Source organism: Peromyscus eremicus, chromosome 6 (genome assembly GCF_949786415.1).
Source record: "Peromyscus eremicus chromosome 6, PerEre_H2_v1, whole genome shotgun sequence".
Lineage (NCBI taxonomy): Eukaryota > Metazoa > Chordata > Mammalia > Rodentia > Cricetidae > Peromyscus > Peromyscus eremicus.
In genome coordinates, this window is record NC_081421.1 from 68,339,501 (window position 1) to 68,359,960 (window position 20,460).

Sequence of the window (20,460 nt, forward strand, 5' to 3'; positions counted from 1 at the left end):
CACACCTACTCCAACAAGACCACACCTACTCCAACAAGACCACACCTACTCCAACAAGACCACACCTACTCCAACAAGGCCACACCTACTCCAACAAGACCACACCTACTCCAACAAGACCACACCTACTCCAACAAGACCACACCTACTCCAACAAGACCACACCTACTCCAACAAGACCACACCTACTCCAACAAGGCCACACCTACTCCAACAAGACCACACCTACTCCAACAAGACCACACCTACTCCAACAAGGCCACACCTACTCCAACAAGGCCACACCTACTCCAACAAGACCACACCTACTCCAACAAGACCACACCTACTCCAACAAGGCCACACCTACTCCAACAAGACCACACCTACTCCAACAAGACCACACCTACTCCAACAAGGCCACACCTACTCCAACAAGGCCACACCTACTCCAACAAGACCACACCTACTCCAACAAGACCACACCTACTCCAACAAGACCACACCTACTCCAACAAGGCCACATCTAATCCCTGTCAAGTAGCCCCACTCCCTAATGACCAAGCCTTCAAATCTATGAGCCTACGGGGGCCGCTCCTACTCAAACCACCACAGGTCTCCATTACAGCTTAGGCCTCACCTCCACAGCTTCAACAAGATGACTGTCATTTTGTTTGGTTGGTTTTGTTTTTTCCCCAGACAGGGTTTCTCTATGTAGCCATAGCTGTCCTAGAACTCGCTCTGTAGACCAGGCTGGCCTCGAACTCACAGATATCCACCTGCTTCTAACTCCCAAGTTCTGGGATTAAAGGCGTGCACCACCACCACCCAGCTTTATTTTAATTTTGTATTTATTATTGTTTGTATCTATGATATGTGCATATGAGGGTAGACATATGTGTATGTGTGTTGTGTGAGTGTGTGTGTAGGTCAGAGGACAGCTTTTAAGAGTTGGTTCTCTCCTTCTATTGTGGGTTCTGGGGACTGAACTCAAGTTGTCAGGACTGCATGCTGCGTTTACCCCACGAGCTATCTTCACTGGCCAGCTCTCACAACGTCACGGAATGGCCTCTCAGAGCCTTCTTGCAGGGAATCTACCCCTGTCACACATTCTTGGGCCTGAGCAGCTTTCTGAAAGCTTGGTGCAAGCCACAATAACCCTCAAGTCTTGTAGTTTACATGTCTGAAAGAACAGTACCACATGGATAATGGTGTCAAGTTCGACCGGCAATACTGGCAGCTCAGGACGTGGCCTGGCTATTTTTACCACAGCTTTAGTAGGCTCTGAGTGCCTAGGTGGGAGAACCTGGGAAGATGTTTCACTATGAAGTTGGTTTAGAGTAGGGAACCTCGGCTGTGGTACAGTTAAGGAACTTTCTTCTAAAGTGATTTTGCATGTTCAAACTCTGGAACCTTCATGGTGGGGTCTTGCCTTCAAGGCTCCACTCCAATTATCCCATTGCAGAATGCAAGGTTTCTTTTTAGTTACACTAATCTCTTTACCAACTGCCCATTCTGTCCACAGTCTTTGTCTGCAGCTTTAAACTGGCCCAGACTTCTTTCCTCACCAAACCACAAGTGGATATTTTTCACATCTTTCTTCTTTACTCTCCCTACAAATACGGCTAAGAACACTGACTAGTAACCATGCTACAGACCAAATAGCATGTTGTTTTGAGATTTCCCCTCATCAAACATTTCAGTCCATTACTTTTGAATCCAGCCTCAGATTTTTTTTTTAATTTATTTATTGTATATACAGTATTCTGCCTGCATGTCTGCCTGCAGGCCAGAAGAGGGCGCCAGATCTCATATCAATGGTTGTGAGCCACCATGTGGTTGCTGGGAATTGAACTCAAGACCTCTGAAAGAGCAGCCGGTGCTCTTAACCACTGAGCCATCTCTCCAGCCCCAGCCTCAGATTTTTAGAATACGGGCTTGAACACAGCCAGATCCTGTGCCAGAGAAAAATATGAATGGCTTCTAGCCTACTTCCTACAGACACTCTTTGTTCCCTCCAAAATCTCATGAGCACAATCTTTACTGCCTGCATTTCTATTGGCATTCCATACTTTTGAACTCCCACTGGAATGGCCTATTAACTCCTGCTTACAACATTCCAGGGCTTCCCTAGCTCACAGCTCCAAACTCTTGTATGGTCCTCCACAAAACAGTTCTAAATATAGCACACATACCTACCTACTACTGTGAGAGTGAAAGTTACATTTTAAGTTTTAATTACTATGCCTTAGAGATCCATGAAACAAAACTGCCTCTGATCTGCAAGCCCCTTGATTGTCCAAGGACAGATAGTTCCTGAAATGTTGGAGGATATTATTTATGGGAGATAACAAGCCCGATGTTTTCACTCCCCTAACTAAGTCTGTTTGACCCACCTGCACCTATGTGCTTGATCACACATGGGCAGGAAATATGTCAGGATGTACCCTTGCCCCTGATTGGATACAGGCAGGAGGCATGCAGGTAGAAAGTACATCAGGTTGTATGCTTGCCCCTCATTGAACCTCGCAGGAAATGTGGTGAATTATGGGTTTTGCCTTCTTAAAGCCATGCAAAATGTGACTCAGGGCCATTTCCTGGGAACCTGAGTATGAACCTCGCCACTCACCTGGCCAGCGTTTAATTAAATCTTGCTTCAAATTTAGCTTTAAACTGTGGTAGTGGTCTTATTAACAATACCCCAAAGTCAGGAAGCCACAGTAGAGACCCTACTCCCAGTACTAATTTTCTGTATTAGTTACTTTTCTTGTTGCTGTAATGAAATACCTGACAAGAAGCAGTTTGAGACTGGTTTGCTTTGCCTTGTGGCTCAGGGCATGCAGCCCAGAGTGGTGGGGAAGGGATGGGGGCAGAAGGCTGTTGGCTCCTATCCCAGCAGATCAGAAAGCAGAGAAAGGGCAATGGTGGCACTCAGCTGGCTTCTTTTCCCTTTTTATTCGACCCAGGATCCCACCCCCACTGGATGAGATGATGCTGTATACATCCCTCAGTTAGTTCTGTCTGGAAGCCCCCCCACAGACACACCCAAAGGAGTGTGTCACTAATGTCCTAAGGGTTTCTTAATCTAGTTAAGCTGATAATCAAAGCAACTCATCTTACGTGCTTTCTCCTATTCAAAGGACAAACCTTGAGCACCTACAGCAGACAGGAAGGAAACTACCTAGACACCTGGGGTTATAGCTCAAGTACCTACAACGCATCTGAAAACAGACATGCAGATAAAGTGCAGGGAAAACTGGAAAACTCACCACTCAGCGGTAGAAAACCAAGCCTCCAAGCCAGGACATGACACACACCTGTATTCCCAGGGCTTGAGAAGCTGAGACAGGAGGACTGTGAGTTCCAGGCTAGCCTGGACTACATACCAAAAAACAAAACCAATAACGATAATAAATGAATTAATAAATATACCTCACAATGTGCTATCACTACACACTTGTTAAAATGGTTCAACTGAAAAACAAAAAACAACGAAGCTATAGGTATACTGTGATGGCCAAGGACACCTCCACTTTGTGCTGGACACCCATTTTAAATTCCAAAGGGTAAGTTCCCCGACTCCTTCTCCCTCCCCAGAATTGTGTGACTGTTGTAAAATGATTGACTGCTTGCTTTGGCTTCTGGAAACTCACTTACTGTACAGGGGGAGTGAGGCAGTTTCTCACGGAACTGTCAGTTCTACAGAAAGGAAGTAATTGTGGTTTTCTCCTTTAAAAGGCCTTCCTTCACTCACTTCTGGGAGGTACATCTCGGAACTGGATTAGAGACTGTGTCCCTGCTGGCAGTTTTAATAAATCTGGCTAACTATAATCTGAATTGAGTGTAGGGGTCTTTTCCCAGTGGTCTCAGATTCCATAACAATATCTCAGTGGTGGAGTGCACGTAAGACCCTGGCTTCCATTCCCAGCACCAGAATGGTGACGAAGTGGGGGGAGGAGAAGGGGGAGGGGACCGGGCTGGTGAGACAACTGTCCATTGCTGGTTGGGATGTAAAAGGGGACATTCTTTTCCTCCATTTTCGAGCTGCTCATGTAGTAGCTTATGGTAGAATGTCTGGTAGAGTGTACATGAAGGCTCTAGATTCAAAATCCAGTATACATTTTTCTCATCCAGTGCAGTGGTGCAAGCCTTTAATCCCAGCCCTCGGAAGACAGAGGCAGACAGGCCTCAGTGAGTTTGAGACCAACCTGGTGTACACATCTAGTTCCAGGAGGGCCAGGACTAAACAGAGAGACCCTGTCTCAAAAAAACCAATTTATTTTCCACAGGCAAGTGTGTGTGTGTGTGTGTGTGTGTGTGTGTGTGTGTGTGAGAGAGAGAGAGAGAGAGAGAGAGAGAGAGAGAGAGAGAGAGAGAAAGAGAGAGAGAGAGAGAGAGAGAGAGAGAGAGAGAGAGAGAGAGAGATGAATGTCTGCATATGTGGAGGTGTGTTTATGCATTGTGTGGACATTCATATGGAGGTCTAAGGTTGATGCCCCAAACCCTCCATCACTCATTACTCACTGAGGCAGGACCTCCCAATCAAACACAGAGCTTACTGATACAGCCAGTCTTTCTAGCCAACTCACTCTGGGAATCCCATCTCAACCTTCCACTGCTAGAATTGCAGGTGGGTTGCCATGCTCTCCTGGTATTTGATGAGTGCTGGGATCTGAACTCAGATCCTCAGGCTGTGCAACAAGCACTTTAACCACTGAGTCATCTCCACAGCCCCAGGAACAATCATTCTTTTTTTTTTTTTTTTAATGAAGAGAAGGGTTTATTCTGCCTCATAGTTTGAATGTATGGTCTATCACAGACAGGAAGGCATGGAACAACCACTCTTAAAAATAGTTTGGAGGCCGGGCGGTGGTGGCGCACGCCTTTAATCCCAGCACTTGGGAGGCAGAGCCAGGCGGATCTCTGTGAGTTCGAGGCCAGCCTGGGCTACCAAGTGAGTTTCAGGAAAGGCGCAAAGCTACACAGAGAAACCCTGTCTAAAAAAAAAAAAATAGTTTGGAAGGGGCTGGAGAGATTGCTCAGCAGTTAAGAGCATTGGCAGCTCTTCCAAAGGACCCAGGTTCAATTCCTAACACCCACATGGCAGTAACTCACAACTGTCTGTAACTCCAGTTCTAGGGATCCTACACCCTCACACAGACATGCAGGCAAAACACCGATGCACATTAAAAAATAGTTTGGCAGGTCTTTTTAAAATTTAAATGTGGCTCTGTATGAGCAACTGCCCTTCATGCATTTATTTTTGGATAGCTACTCAAAATGTATGTTCATATAAAAACTAGTATACAACAGTTCATCGTAGCTTTTTTGGCAATAACCCCAAACTAGAAACAACCCAAATGTCCTTCATCAGATTTACCAAAAGCAAGGGAATGGCTAAACAAATTGTATTATATCCATGCCATGGATATAATAAAATGATAAATAAAAATAATAAAAATAAAAATCATAATAAAAAAATGAACTATTGATAACCACAACTTGGATGGCTCTCAAAGACTTCTAAAACAACTTATAGCTTTAGTACTTCCCCCAGCCATGTGAGAGTGTGTGAGAAAGAGTGCATGTGTGTGCATCCTAGTTTGCTTTCTATTACTGTGGAGGTCTGAAAGAAAATGGCCCCCAAAGGAGAGGCACTATTAAGAGGTGTGGCCCTCTTAGAGTAGGTGTGGTCTTGTTGGAGAAGTGTGTCACTATGGAGGCAGGCTTTGAGGTCTCATATACGCTCAAGATACCACCCAATGAGACAGTCCACTTCCTGTTGCCTACAAGATGTAGGACACTTGGCTACCTCTCCAGCACCATGTCTGCCTGCACACCACCATGTCCCACCATGATGATAATGGACTGAGCCTCTGAACGGTAAGAGAGCCACCACAATTAAATGTTTTCCTTTATAAGAGCTGCCATGGTCATGTGTCCCTTCACAGCAATAGAAACTATTAATATTTTGATCCACCCCTTGAAATCCCACCTCTTGGCTCCGCCCTGCTTCCTGACGGTAAAAGCCTCATTCTAAGGAAAAACTCCTCCCCTTCCTCTCTCTTCCGCTTTTCCTCCCATGAGGTGTGGACCCTCAACCTCTCTCTCTCTTTCTCTGTCTCTCTTTCCTATCTTTCTCTTTATCTCTCTATTATAATAAACTCTCCATGTGGATGCAGCATCTGGGTTGTGAATTTCCCTGCACACTTGGGATACTGGGGAGGGGGTCATACCCCCCCAACAATTCATAACAGAAACCCTAACTAAGACAGATACCATTACCAAAGGCATCGTGTGTGTGTGTGTGTGTGTGTGTGTGTGTGTGTGTGTGTGTGTGCATGAACATATGCCATAGTTCAGGTACCACCTCCATCTACCATATGGTCCTGGGATTTGAACTCAGGTCATCAGTCTTAATAGAAGTTTTTTACCCACTAAGCCATCTCACCAAACTAAGGGAACTACTTTGAATAAAAACACATACACATGCCAAAAAACTTACTTTTACATATGTATGTGTGTGTATAAAATAATTCTGACTATAAAACATTCTCAAAGGTCAAAATCATATAACCAGAGAACAGGTAATGGTTGCCAGGGGTTAAGTTAACATTGGGTATCCTGTGGTGATGACTCTTGAGTGTCAGAACCAAGTGGTGGTTACACAAATCTACAATGTGATAAAGTCACAGAGATCTAAACACTATACACAAATGAGCATGTGTAAAACTGAGGAAATCTAGATAAGCTTGGCCGATTGTATCAATGCCAATTTCCTGGTTACTATATTGTACTGTGGTTATGTAAAATGCGCCATTTAGTAAAATGGGGTGAAGGGCACAGGAAATCTTTCTGAATTATTTCTTGTAACTATATAGGAACCTTTGATTCTCACAAAATAAAGAATAATGCAAGGGACAACTTGAAAGTATCCACTGGGACACTGAGAATCAAGTGAGAGGCTCAGTGGGAAAAGGCCTCCGAGCATCATGACCCGAGTAGATTCCAGGACCCACATGGTGAAAGGAGAGAACTGACATCAGCAAGTTGTCCTCTGACCTCCACCTAAGTACTGTGACTTGTGTGCATGTGCACTCACACACCGTTTAAAAAAGAGAAAGACTAACAATTATGCCTCTCCTGCACTTGGGTGATATAGGCAGGCAGATCAGGAGAATGCATAGAACTTGGGTTAACCTGGGCTATGTAAGACTCTATCTCAAAATAAAAGAATAATGTTTTTAAACTACAAAAGGAGGGTAACCAGAGCTTATATATGTTCCAATAAAGAGGCAATAGAAAGCACACAATACTACCTAAAATATCCTTGCTAGAAAAATTAAGCTTGATAGCATTCTAGATTTCAACTAGTCCAGGGAAATATAGGAATCGGAGAACAAGTTTAAAAATACTTTGAATTTTCTATTTTGTAGTGTCTATCTGGTTTTGGTAACAAGACCACACTGGCTTCACAGAATGAATTTAGTGGTGTTTCTTCACTTTGTATTTTTGTTTGTTTTGTTTTTTGAGACAAGGCCTCTCTGTGTAGGCCTGGATGTCCTGGAATTCATTATGTAGATCAGGCTGGACCTCAAACCCAGAGTTCTGCTTGCTTCTGCCTCCTGAGTGCTGGCACTAAAAGCATGTGCCACTGCCCAGCTTTCACTTTCTATTTTATGGAACAAAAAAAATTGGTCTGGGGCCCTCCTTGAAGTTTGATAAAATTCAGCAGTCAATCTGTCTGGTCCTGGGCTTTTCTTGGCAGCAAGGCTTTTATAAACAGCTTAATCTCAAGTTTGCAGGGTCTGTCTAAGTTATCTGTACCTTCAGAGCTTAATCTTGGTAGATGCTATGAGCTGAGAAAATTTCCTGGGAGTTATCCAGGTAGTCAGAGTACAGTCTTTCACAGTCATTTCTATGATGTTCTGAATTTCATTGGAGATCACTGTAACAACACCCTTGACCTCTAATTTTGTTAACTTGTCTTCTTGTCAGATTAGCTAAAAGTTGTCTTATCTTACTAACTTCTTCAAAGAACCAACTCTTTGATTTTTGTGTCTTTTCAACCTCGATTTCATTACTTTCTTCCCTAATCTATATTATTTTTTGCTGTCTACTATGTTTAGGGTTAGCTGCTTGCTTTCTGAGAGTCTTGAGGGTGCATCATTACATTATTTCATATCTCTTGGGTTTTTTTGTTGTTGTTGTTTTAGTTTTTCAAGACAGAGTTTCTCTGTGTAGCCCTGGCTGTTCTGGAACTTGCTCTGTAAACCAGGCTGGCCTTGAACTAATAGAAATCCACCTGCCTCAGCCTCCCAAGTGCTGGGATTAGCTGGGATTAAAGGCGTGTGCCACCACTGGCTATCTATAAGATTTTTTGAAATTTATTTTTATTTTAGGTGCACTGGTGTTTTGCCTGCATATGTCTGTGTGAGAGTGTTAAGTCTCCTGGAACTGGAGTTCTAGACAGTAGGGAGCTGCCATGTGCTAGGAATTGAACCTGGGTCCTCTGGAAGAGCAGTCAGTGCTCTTAACCACTGAGCCATCTCTCCAGCCCCTATCTCTCAGATTTTTTAATTTGAGGATTTATCACTATTAACTGTCCTCTTAGGACTGCCTTGGCTGCATCCCACAGGTTCTGATAAGATGTGCTTTCATTTCCATTTGTCTCTAGAGTAGCGTTCATTTGTACTAACAGTCTACTCTTGAAGAAATTAGAAAAAAAATTTCATTCAAAATAACTCTGCCCCAAATTTAAGTATTAAAGAATATATCTAGCCGGGCGGTGGTGGCGCACGCCTTTAATCCCAGCACTTGGGAGGCAGAGCCAGGCAGATCTCTGTGAGTTCGAGGCCAGCCTGGACTACCAAGTGAGTCCCAGGAAAAGCGCAAAGCTACACAGAGAAACCCTGTCTCGAAAAAACCAAAAAAAAAAAAAAAAAAAAAAACCAAAAAAAAAAAAAAAAGAATATATCTAAAGAGTGAAAGACTTCTACAATTAAAACTTCAAGATACTGAAAAAGGAAATCACAGAAGATATTAAATAATGAGGAAATATTCCATATTCCTGAATAGGAAGAATTAATATTGTAAAGATGTCTATGTTGAAAAATTAATATACAAAATGAATGTAATTACCTATCAAAATCCCATGTCATATTTCATGGGTTAGAAAAACAATACAAGAAATCCTATGGAATCACAGAAGACCACCGATAGCTGAAGTACTCCTAGGGAGTAACAGCACTCCCAGTATTACAACATCTGACCTCAAATTATACCAAAGAGCTGTAGTGATAAAGGCAGCCTGGTCCTGGGATGAAATAGACAGACCAATGAAATAGTAGAGAACCCAGAACTGAAACGGCAAAACTGCATTCACTTAATGTTTGACAAACACGACAAAAACATAATTTGGAAAAAAGATAGCCTACTCAACAAATGGTGTGGGCAAAACTGGCCAGGCCTCTAATCCCAGCACCAGGGAGGCAGAGGCAGGCAGCTCTCTGTGAGTTCAAGGCCAGCCTGGGCTACACAGCAAGTTCCAGGACAGTCAGAGCTATATGGTCAGAGCTTTTTTTTAATGACCAGCAGCAGTACAGGAACTAACCCCAAGTATCAACAGACAGAATGACAGGAAAATAAAGTTTCTGTACAGCAGAGGAAACAATGATCAGAATTAACAGACAACCTCCAGAATGGAAGAAAATCTTTACAGGCGAAAATTTAGACAAGGGGCTAATATCCAGAATTTACAAAGAATTGCAGAAATTAATTAACAAAGGAAATAAAACTGTCAATCACCAAAGAGCAAGCAGACAGTTTCCAAAGGGAATGCCGACACAAACGGCCAGTACCTTTGAGACAAGGTCTCATTGTGTAACTTTGGCTGGCCCGGAACCTACTATGAAGACCAAGCTGGTCGTGAACTCACAAAGATTCACCTGCCTAAGCCTCCCGAGTGCTAGGATTAAAGGTGTGTGCCACCATGTCTGGAACCCAATAACTATTTTTAAAAGTGTTCAATATCCCTAACCACCAGGGAAATGCAAATTAAAACTATTCTGAGATACCACCTCATTCCAGTGAGAATGGCTGTCTTCAAGAAATCTGATAACAAATGTTGGAGAGGATGTGGACGGAGAGGAACCCTAATTTACTGTTGGTGGGGGTACGAGTTAATACAGCCATTGTGGACGTCAGTCTGTAGATTCCTCAAAAAATTAAAACTAGAACTACCATATGACCCAGTCTGTACCCTGTCATAGAGATATTTGCACATTCATGTTTATTGCTGCTTTAGTCAGTATAGCAAAGAATTGGAATCAACCTGGTTGTCAACAGATGAATGGATAATGAAAATGTGGTGTGCATACTACTCAGTTCTAGAGAAAAATGAAGTTAAAAAACGTCAGGAAAATGGAGTCAGACTGTTCGATACTAAGCAAAATCACAATCTCGGAAAGAAGCAATCTACATGTGCTCTCTCATGCAGAATCTAGCCAATGATCTGTGTACACATGCAAGTGGATGCATATGTGGGTTCAGTGTAACCTGAAAAGAACAAAAAAGGCTAAACACCAGGGGATGAGGAGGACTGGAGGCAGGTAATGACCACAGTTATAAGAGGATAGAAAGCTAATTTCTTTCTAGTTCTAATTCTGTCACAGATTTTTGGTTTGGGTGGTGGATTAGTGCATAAAATATATTTGATACTGAAAGTGTAAAAGCTAATGTGAAGCTTTATAGCTTCCATTCTGAATGCCAATTCGAGTTCATTGAGTTGCACAGACTTGAGGTCTAGTTAATTTGGGTACATAGTATTTTTATTTATTTGCAAGTTTTTTAAATAAAAAGTTCATAGGGTTAGAAAATATAATAAAATAAAAACACTGGGCTGGAGAGATGGCTTGGCGGTTAAGAACACTGGCTGCTCTTCCTGAGGACCCAGGTTCAATTCTCAGCTGTCTCTAACTGCAGTTTCAGGGATCAGACACCCTCACACAGGCACACATGGGCAAAACACCAATGCACATAAAACAAAAATTAATTAATGAAATAAAAACTACCATGAAGATGTGTGAGCTCCAGTTCTCGGAAGAAGCTACAGTCATCCTGCAGACTGCTTGGCCTCAGCTGACTAGAACATCATAGTTCTGGAGCATGGGGACTCATGCCTATAAACCCCACACCTGGAAGACTAAGCAGGAGGACTGCAATGACTTCAGGGTGAACATGGGGTATTCAAGGTCAGACTTGCCTAGAGTGAAGCTATGTATTTAAAAAGAAAGGAAAAGACAAACAAAAATCACAGTTGTAAAAAATGTGTCACCAAAATTATCTTGGGCTAGCTTAGGCCCTTAGGCCAATTACCTTCACTTTCTATCTGACCTAACAATCCCCTTACTAATAAACTTCTCAAAATGTATCCACTGAGCTAGGAAATGTCTAGCCTCCACCAACCCTAAAGCTAAGAGTAGTATCAATTACACAGTGAAAACCAAATAGCCTTCTGTCCGCAAATTCCACAACACATTCTCCCCAATCCTAACAGATGCCAGTAGTAGTGTTTAAAATGGGTCTGAGGGCTCAAGAAAATGGCCACATGTTCCAGCTTGCTTTCTGTTGGTGTGCTAGGACACTCTGACCAAAAGCACCTTCGAGAAGAAAGGGGCTTACTTCATCTTACACGTCTAGGTAACGATCTGTCACTGAGGGATTCAGGGCAGGAGCTTGGGGCAGGAGCAGAGGCCAGAACCGTGCAGGGCAGGTGCTCACCGGCTTACTCCCTACCTGACTCCAGGTGCCTTTCTCATACAGCCCGGGCCCACCAACCTAGAGACGGCACTGTCTACAGAGGGCTGAGCTCTGGATCAATTAGCAATCAAGAAAATGCCCCCCAGGCCAATCCCAACTGAAACTCCCTCAAATAACTCTAGGTTGTGTCGAACTGACAGCTGAATCTAACCAGGAAACCATGCAATCCGAAGTGTTTGAGCAAGGCAAGATGTTCACTTCTACAGAAGGGAGGTTAGCCATGCTTCAGCAAGCATGTTGTACAGGGAGAGTAATGATACTCCTAAAGAGTCCTGGGCCTTGTTCTGAGTGGTCAGAAGGCTGCCTCATGGACTTAGTGGCTGGCAGCAGAGGTCATTAGCAAAGTGCTACTCCTGAGCACAGGATCCGAGTCAACCTTCAACAAAGAGAGCAACCATGAGTACATTACTTCAGTCTTAGGAAAAGACTGACAGGGAGACATCCTACCAATTCCTTTAAAGATAGAATTTACTCAGTCTCATGAACTCTTCCAGAGAAAAGATATTATTTCACCCCATTTCCCACAGGAGGGAAATGGGGCCTCACAGGGCTGTGGGGAGGAGACCACAAGCACCACTTCCTTTACAAAACTCCGGTCAGGACTGGGAATATGACTTGGGGTGGAACATCTCTACTGTGTGGAACAAAATGCATCCATGTAAGAGACTGTTGACCTGGAGCCCACGACTGCGTAAGATAGGTGCGAAATTCTGCATGTGTGTCTTTCATCAGGAGCTCAACAAACCTTCAGAGGGTTATGCACCCATAACCTATCAAATACTACCTTTTCTGAAGGGAAAAGTTACCACAGCACTAAATTTCTTCATGCGGCACGTAATCAAAGTTCCGGTGTTCACCAAGTAGGGAACTCCTAGGAAGGAGAGGAAGCACACACAGGAAACCAGAGTACTCACTAACGGGCAGAGGGAGATGAGTATGGAGGGAAGACAGAGAAAAGGACTAGAGGCTCAACAGACAGGCTTTATTCTGGAAAAGACCTGCAAAGGGGTGGGGGGAGGTGTCTTTAGTATAAGGACCGGAACCAGTTACAGGACAGAAAAGGGAAGGGTGGAAGGGCCTATAGAGCTTCCTTTTGTGGCCAATGGTCACTAGTTACTAAAGGTAGCTAGGGAGGTAGGGTGTGTAGTGGGTGGGTCAGGTGACCAATAAACATCTCTTGTGGGTTTCTGGGGTAAATGGAGCAAAGAGGCAAGAATCTGGAAAATGAATTGGCACGAAGATGCTTTAGTTCTGGGAGTTGTCATTGCTTAACTAAAACGGAGGCGCTTTATAAAATGGCGTGAGCATGGCTAACAATAGAGAAAAAATTTCCACTTAATGTGGTACAGCTGCTAAGGGTTTGAAGAGTCTCTGTGGAAGGAAGGGGGGTCTGCTGTTTGAGAGGCTGTTGGCCGCAGGGGACTGGGGAAAACGAGGGAAAGACTTGGAATGGTTCAACTTGTTTTTTTATACCAAAAAGGAGTTACAGGATGTTATAAAGAATTGCCATCACTAGCCATCATTTTCTAGCAGTTCTTTAAACAGAACAACCACCGACTGATTCCTTTGGGCCAGCTCGAACAGCCAAAGGCAAAATTCAAACATGGTAGCTATGTCCACTCCGTTTTGTAAAGCTCCCCAATTTTGGTGAGACAATGTGAATCCCTGAAACCAAAGAAATCTGGTTCCCACAACCAAAGTAACTTGTTTTTACAGATTCTTGCCACCCATGTCCTATCGACCCCCAGTAATGAGGATGTTTGTCATCCTCCTGACACTTTAAACTCACCTTATTCCCCAGCTAACCCTAGCCAACCACTTTCCTAGCCCCTAACTGCCCGCTGTGGTTTCGGACCCTAGAGGGCATCTACGCAGGTCTCTCCCCGAGTAAAACCCGCGCTCGTTCCCTTATCCGTCTTCTCGATGACCTTACAGCACAGGATCAGAGGGCAAAAGAGCAGACGCTCCAGAGGCCGCGGAGCGCTCGGGCTTTCATCCTGCGGTCCCTTTAAGAAAAGAACCGTGTCCGGACCCGCAGGCCTAACCGACCCCAGTTTTAACCGAAACCTAACCTGGACTTCCCCCTCTTGACTCAAATAAGACTAACTTTGGATTTTCCCTCCCCTCTCGACCAATCAGATTCTGTTACCAGGCAGACTTTCGCTGCCTTCGTCTTGGTGGCAGCAACGACCAATCACAGAGCAGGCCGTGCGTGTATCCAGGCAGACCGCGGCTGGGACAACCATTCAGAAAAAGGAAAATAAAAGCAACGCACGAGCCCGCCGGCCGGGCACCGTGGGGCTGGGCTGGAGCGGAGGTAGCCAAGGGGCTAGTTTCTCTTTCTCTCTTACCTATCTCATGTCCGTGCTGGAAGGTGACGGTGCCGAGGTAGGAGGGGCGACAGGACTTGGGTGCCAGCAGGACCAGCTTTCCGCAGCTCCTCACCCGTGCGCACGTGCCCGAATCTGGGACCCGGTTCCCCGCAGGGTTTCCTGCGCCTCGTCTCCGGAGTTCGGAGACCAGCCCTCCCACCCCCCGGGATCAGCACCAGGGGGTGGGGTGGAGGGGCCCGAGGGGAGTGGGGACGCCACGGGGTGGGATGCCGTGGGATGACGTAGGGTCCGCGCCGCGGCGAGGGGGGCAGCGGGGGAAGCCGTGGCGAGACTCCGTAATGAGAACTCGGGCCCAGTTTTTTTCAAACCTGGAAGGGCCGAGTATGTTCCTCTCCCTTCCGACCTCCCCGGCAAAATCAATGGCGAGGAGTCTATTAGAATATCGGAGAACTTTGGTTTGTCGTTGTCGTTGTTTTTTTTTTTCGGGGTCGGGGGCCGTTACAGCACTGGGAGGAATTACAAGATCGCTTTCTAACGTGGATTTCCCCACCCCTATCTCTTCCCGTAACAGTTTCCCAGATTTGAGAGACTTGAAAAGGTGGGGCATAGAGAATGGAGATGTCAGAGATCTCTTTGGGTCTAGAAGGACCTGACAAAGTAACGGAATAATTCTAATTTTAGAGAAGGCAAGTGGTGAGGAAAACCTCTGGGGGAAGCTTTGCTTCTGTTTGTATTTCTGGGTAGAGACAGGACTGCCCTGGGGTCTCTAGGGGAAAGGAAGCTTGGTGGGAGTTAAATCTCCTGTCTTGTCTTCTCTCAGCTTTAGTCCTCATGCTGGGATGGCAGAAGATAAACCTGATGTTAAAAGTCCCAGGGTTGGGGCAAGGCCCCAAGGTGGTGCTGAAGCTGGGGAACCCACCACCCTTCTTCAAAGGCTCCGAGGTACCATTTCGTAAGTAATCGTCTCGGTCTCCAAACCCTGTTCCAGCCCCAGCTGTAGATCCTTGTTACCCTTCACTCCTTACTCAGGCAAGTGTTCAAGAGCAGGCTGAGGTCTGGGGTCTTGGTAGCAGTGTGGTCCCTTTTCTATCTCTAGCAATCAGACAAAGGGATGGGAAAACCTTGTGACCTCCAGCTTTTCTTCTTCTCCACAGCAAGGCCGTGCAGAACAAAGTCGAGGGAATTCTGGTAAGCATGTTGGGAAAGGGCCACAGAGGTGGTATTGCCGAGGGGTGAGGATGGTGGTGATGATGTGAGGCAATACATCGGTTTATGTGGGAGCGGCAGTGCTGTCCACCTTTGAGCATCATGCTACAGCCTTCTGTGACCTATGTAGAAAGAGATAAAGTCAAACCCAGTCCCCTCCCCTCTGCTCCCTTTCTCTCCATGGGAGCCCATAAGGTTCCTCAGTACAGTGAGTACTCAAACTCAACTCAGGTCCCTTTTCATTCTGACAGCCTGACTTAGAGTCAGCTGGACTCTGTGGTCAAGATCAGATCATTCACTGGGTCCTTGGCTTCATCTCTCCTACTTCTCTTTCCTTCTGCCTCAGCAAGAAGTACAGAAGTTCTCTGACAACGACAAGCTCTATCTCTACCTTCAGCTCCCTTCAGGGCCCAGCATTGGCGATAAAAGGTACTTTGGTGTTAGTGTTTTAGATGTCCTAGGTTCTGATCTTGAGTCTCACTGTGATGAGTCAAAAAGTAGGTGATGGGGAGGGGGTTAAGAGCACTGGCTGCTCTTGCATAGGACCCAGGTTCAATTCCTAGCTCCCACATAGTAGCTCACAACCATCTATAACTCCAGTTCCCAGGAATCTTGACACCACTTTGTGACCTCTGTGGGCAGCAGGCACACATATGCTGCACATACATACATGCAGGCAAAACACTCATACATATAAAATAATATTAAAAAAAAAAAGAAGTAGGAGATGCATAGATGATGTCCTGCCCTGGCATGGTTTAAGTAGGAGATGCATAGATGATGTCCTGCCCTGGCATGGTTTAAGTAGGAGATGCATAGATGATGTCCTGCCCTGGCATGGTTTAAGTAGGAGATGCATAGATGATGTCCTGCCCTGGCATGGTTTAGCAGAGAAAGGTGCATTTGGGACTGACTGATTTGGTCCAGCACCATTGAAGTATGTGTGTCCTTTTACTTGTCTTACAGCTCAGAGCCGAGTATACTTAGCAATGAGGAGTATATGTATGCCTGTAGGTGGATCCGCAACCACCTGGAAGAGCACATGGATACCTGTCTGCCAAAGCAAAGTGTCTATGATGCCTATCGGTATGTAAAGAAGGTGATGCCTGGGTTGTTGGGCACAGGACTAGACCCTTCCCCTTGAAGTTCCTCCTGCCTTGCTAGAGTGTGACCTCTTAAAGGCCTCCCCACACTTGGTCCCTAGGAACCCTCTGAGCCCACCAGTAGCCTTCTCTGAATATCTTCTCACTCTACCCCCACTTCCTCAGAAAGTACTGTGAGAGTCTTGCCTGTTGCCGCCCACTCAGCACAGCCAACTTCGGTAAAATCATCAGAGAGATCTTCCCTGACATCAAGGCCCGACGACTTGGTGGTCGGGGCCAATCCAAGTATCCTTGACTGAGAGCTTAGGACCTGGGGAGGAAAAGGTACAATATAGAAGTGGCCTAACTCGTCTAAGAGGCTTGAAGAGCTCCAGATTTGGGCTGCTCCTTAACTTGCATCAGGTATTGCTACAGTGGCATCCGAAGGAAGACCTTGGTGTCTATGCCACCATTGCCTGGACTTGACCTAAAGGGTTCTGAGAGTGTAAGTAATGACCTTCCAATGCTAATTAATTCCCTCTCCCAGGTAAAAGAGGTCTTTAGGACTTATTTTGGTGGCTGGGAAAACCACAGTCATTCATACATTGCTTCTGGGGGACCGTCTGCCTTCCTTGTGGCCTAAGCATGGGAAGAAGAGAATTTGAGTTTCTGGGTCTTAATGAGTAGGAGCAACTTCTGTCCTCAGTCTGGTTTCTGCTTTAGTCAGTAGTAGGGGAGGGACAAGTAATTCACTTGGTAATCTGATTGAGCATGTCTTTCTCCACTCCAGCCAGAAATGGGCCCAGAAGTAACCCAAGCACCTCGGGATGAACTGGTAGAGGCAGCCTGTGCCCTGACTTGTGACTGGGCAGAGCAGATCCTGAAACGGTCCTTCAGTTCCATAGTTCAGGTCGCCCGCTACCTACTACAGCAGCATCTCATCTCTGCCCGATCTGCACATGCTCATGTGCTTAAGGCTGGGGGGCTTGCTGGTGGGTGGACCTGCTCTTCAGCCACTTTTACCGGTTTTTTTTTTTGGACGTGCGTGTGTGTGTGTGTGTGTGTGTGTGTGTGTGTGTGTGTGTGTGTGTGTGTGTGTCTGACTCTGTTGCCATAGATGGACTAGCCCTCCTGGGCTCTAGCAGTCCTCCTGCCTCAACCTCCCAACAGGCACACACTGATATCCTTTCCAGCTCTAAAGGCCTTCCCAAATACAAGGGTGGACACACCTCGGATTGCCTTCTCTTCCCGGTGATCATTTTTGTGTGGGTGGATAGGTGTGCGGGCCAGGTGGAACTCAAGTCATGCTTACTTGGCAAGCCTGTAACCAACTGAACTATCAGCCCAGCCCCTCCTGGAGCTGCTTCTTAGGACATGCTTTAAACACATGCTTTCCCCGCTGTCTGTCCCAGGCACAGCTAGGCAGTCAGGTTCACTTCACTGTCCACACCTTGGTTTTTTCCTCACCCTTGCTTTATTCCCATTGGGTACCTCTGCAGAAGAGGAAGAGCGAGCCCCTCGGGAACGGTCATCATGTAAATCCAAGAATGGCGTAGAGAACCTGGAAGGTGGAGGCCCCAAGAAGCCAGAGAGACCAGCCCAGGTAAGGCAGCTAATGCCTCTGCCTTCGTGGCCCAGGGCTCGGGGTTTTAGTGTCCCCTTCCAGCAAAGAGCCTCCTCGTACTTTTATTTTGGTGCATCAAGCCCTTCTCTTCCTCCTGTATTCAGTCTTTATTTTCTTAGTTATCTTTAGATTTATTTATTCATGTGTATGAATGTTTTGCTTGCATGCATGTATGTGCACCACATATGTACCTGGTGCCTAAGGGGAGAAGAGGACTTCAGATGCCCTGGAACTAGAGTTACTATTGTGAGCCACCATGTGGGTGCTGGGAACCGAACCTGGATCCTCTACAGGAACAAATCCTCTTAACCTGTGAGCCATCTCCCCAGCCCTGTATTCACAGTCTTTATACATGATTGTGGCTATGTTTGCATTTTAGCCTCCTAAGGAGCTAGAAGTCCGAGCTGGAACTGACACCCCAGGACGTGGAGAACGGAAGAAGAGTGTAATTGACAGCCCAGCCCCCGCAGCCAGTAAGCCACAAGTTAATGCCCTTGTGGCCCGCCTGCCTGTGCTCCTTCCCCGAGCACCACAGTCACTTATTACACCCATTCTGGCTCCTAAGCTTTCTCCAGGCACTCTGAAAGTAGCTACATTGCCTCTGCCTGCTAGGGTTGGGGGACCCCAGGCAGCTGTGCCCATCATTAACATGATCTTACCACCTGTTCCTACTTTATCAGGGGCTGGGGCTAGAATTGGGCCTGGGCTCGGGGCTGTGCCTGCACCTGGGCCTGGGGCTGGGGCTGGGGCTGGGGCTGGGGCTGGGGCTGGGCCTGGGCCTGGGCCCGGGGCTGGGCCTGGGGCTGGGCCTGGGGCTGGGCGAATTCCACCTAGGACACTACTTCTGCCTCGAGGCACAGAGAACAGGGAGGTAGTGATAAGTGGTGACCCACGACCCCATGACAAAGGTATCAAAAGGACAGCGGAAGTGCCTCTGAGTGAGGCCAGTGGGCAGGACCCACCGGTTAAAGAAGTGAAGCAAGAGGCCGAGGCCACAGTGAGTGAGGCGAAAAGGAAGCGGGGACGCCCTCGAAAAAAGCCAGGCGGGAGTGGGGAGAGGAATGCTACTCCAGAGAAGGCAGCAGCCGCAGCTGCTGTGAACTCTCCCCGATCTCCGAGGTTACTCTGGGAGACATGGAGCTCCAAAGGAGAAAACAACTTAGTTGGGAGACCAGAAAGACTAGGGCCAATGGGTGACGCCAAGCAGGAGACAGTGCCTACTCAAGGTCAGGAAGATGGTGCTGTTTCCAAAGGAGAAAGGAGCCTGAGTTCCCAGCCAGCCAAAGAAGCAGAAGATAAAATTCCTCCCATCACCTCAAAAGTGAGTGTTATCAAGGGCGGAATTCCAAAGGAGGCCCTTTCGTTGGTAAAGGGAGAGGCTGACACCACAACACAGGGTAACAAAGGGTTAAAGGGTCGTGGACTTCAGAGTTGCCTAACCCAGGAGCATAAAGACCCCAAAGCAACACCCCCATGATAGATAGCTCTGTGGGGAAGAATGGCTATGTTCATTTGAGCTCAACCTGCCTGCCTGGTAGAGGCCCTTCACTGCACCTGCTTCTCATTCAGCTAGTCTTTCCCTAAAGGAGCCCATTGGCCTGGCTTGTATAGTGCCTGGCAGCTGCTACAGACCTTTCCAGCTCAATACCTTGGCTTAATACAACCAGTAAATTATAATGACCTTCCCACCTAGATCCCTGTGCTCTCCTGGGGGAAATAGAGATAGGGTAAATGTGAATGTAGGTTAGGGATATTCTGGCTTCCAATCATAGAAAACTTAGAACTCACTTAAGACAAAAGCTGTTAATTGGCTTATGAAATTGGAAAGTCAAGAGGTAGTGCTGGCTCCAGGTGAGGTGTGATCTGATCGCTCGGTACGTTTCTCACGGCTTCACCTGATAATGTAAAATCATCCTTAGTTTGGACCATTCACAGCTGCCAGCACTCCCAGGACTGCGTTTGCCCATTATATCTAAGCAGAAAGAAAGGGTATCACTGTGTCAGGAATCCTAGCAAAAGCCCAAAGATTTACCATGATGAAACCAGCCTGGGTCAGGTGGTGACCAACAAGTGTGGCCAGGAAGATGTTTATGCTAATGTGTTTATTATACATCATGGACCAGCTTTGGAAAAAGGGTGGAATTGGCCTTCTCACACCACAGACTCCCCAGATGGAGACTTGGGGTGGAGAGTGGCTGCTGGAAGTGTGTCTTCGCTTGCTACGCTAAGGTGAGCTAGACTGCTGCCTTTTCCCTGAGTCTTGTGTTTCCCTCACTGTGGCGGTGACATCTTATCTCATTGTAGTCTGGGAAGGACAGAGAAGGAAGCCATTCTCTTGAGAGTCTCTTACTTCTCATGACGACAACTTTTCCACTGTCTCACAGCTCCTTCAATGGTCTGATTCTGACTCTCTGGG

General features: G+C 46.3%; 1 protein-coding gene across 2 annotated transcripts; it reads left to right on the forward strand.

Moving 5' to 3' along the window:
* The first annotated feature begins 13,899 nt into the window (after positions 1-13,899).
* Positions 13,900-20,234, forward strand: Rfx5 (regulatory factor X5). 2 transcript variants are annotated; one of them, XM_059265812.1, is made up of 10 exons: positions 13,900-14,246; positions 14,953-15,084; positions 15,287-15,320; positions 15,685-15,767; positions 16,305-16,424; positions 16,607-16,726; positions 16,844-16,925; positions 17,211-17,412; positions 17,920-18,023; positions 18,424-20,234. In XM_059265812.1, the coding sequence occupies exons 1-10, from the start codon at positions 14,158-14,160 to the stop codon at positions 19,519-19,521; spliced, it is 2,064 nt and encodes a 687-aa protein (XP_059121795.1). In that variant the 5' UTR covers positions 13,900-14,157; the 3' UTR covers positions 19,522-20,234. The 2 variants fall into 2 exon arrangements, with proteins under 2 accessions (XP_059121795.1, XP_059121796.1); XM_059265813.1 differs by having other exon boundaries at positions 14,070-14,187.
* Positions 20,235-20,460: the final 226 nt, after the last annotated feature.

Coding starts and splice junctions, on each gene's coding strand:
- Rfx5 (XM_059265812.1), top strand. CDS start 14,158: ATGTCCGTGCTGGAAGGTGACGGTGCCGAGGTAGGAGGGGCGACAGGA. Junction 17,413..17,919: donor TAAGGCTGGGGGGCTTGCTG/GTGGGTGGACCT, acceptor GTACCTCTGCAG/AAGAGGAAGAGCGAGCCCCT. Junction 18,024..18,423: donor AGCCAGAGAGACCAGCCCAG/GTAAGGCAGCTA, acceptor TTTGCATTTTAG/CCTCCTAAGGAGCTAGAAGT.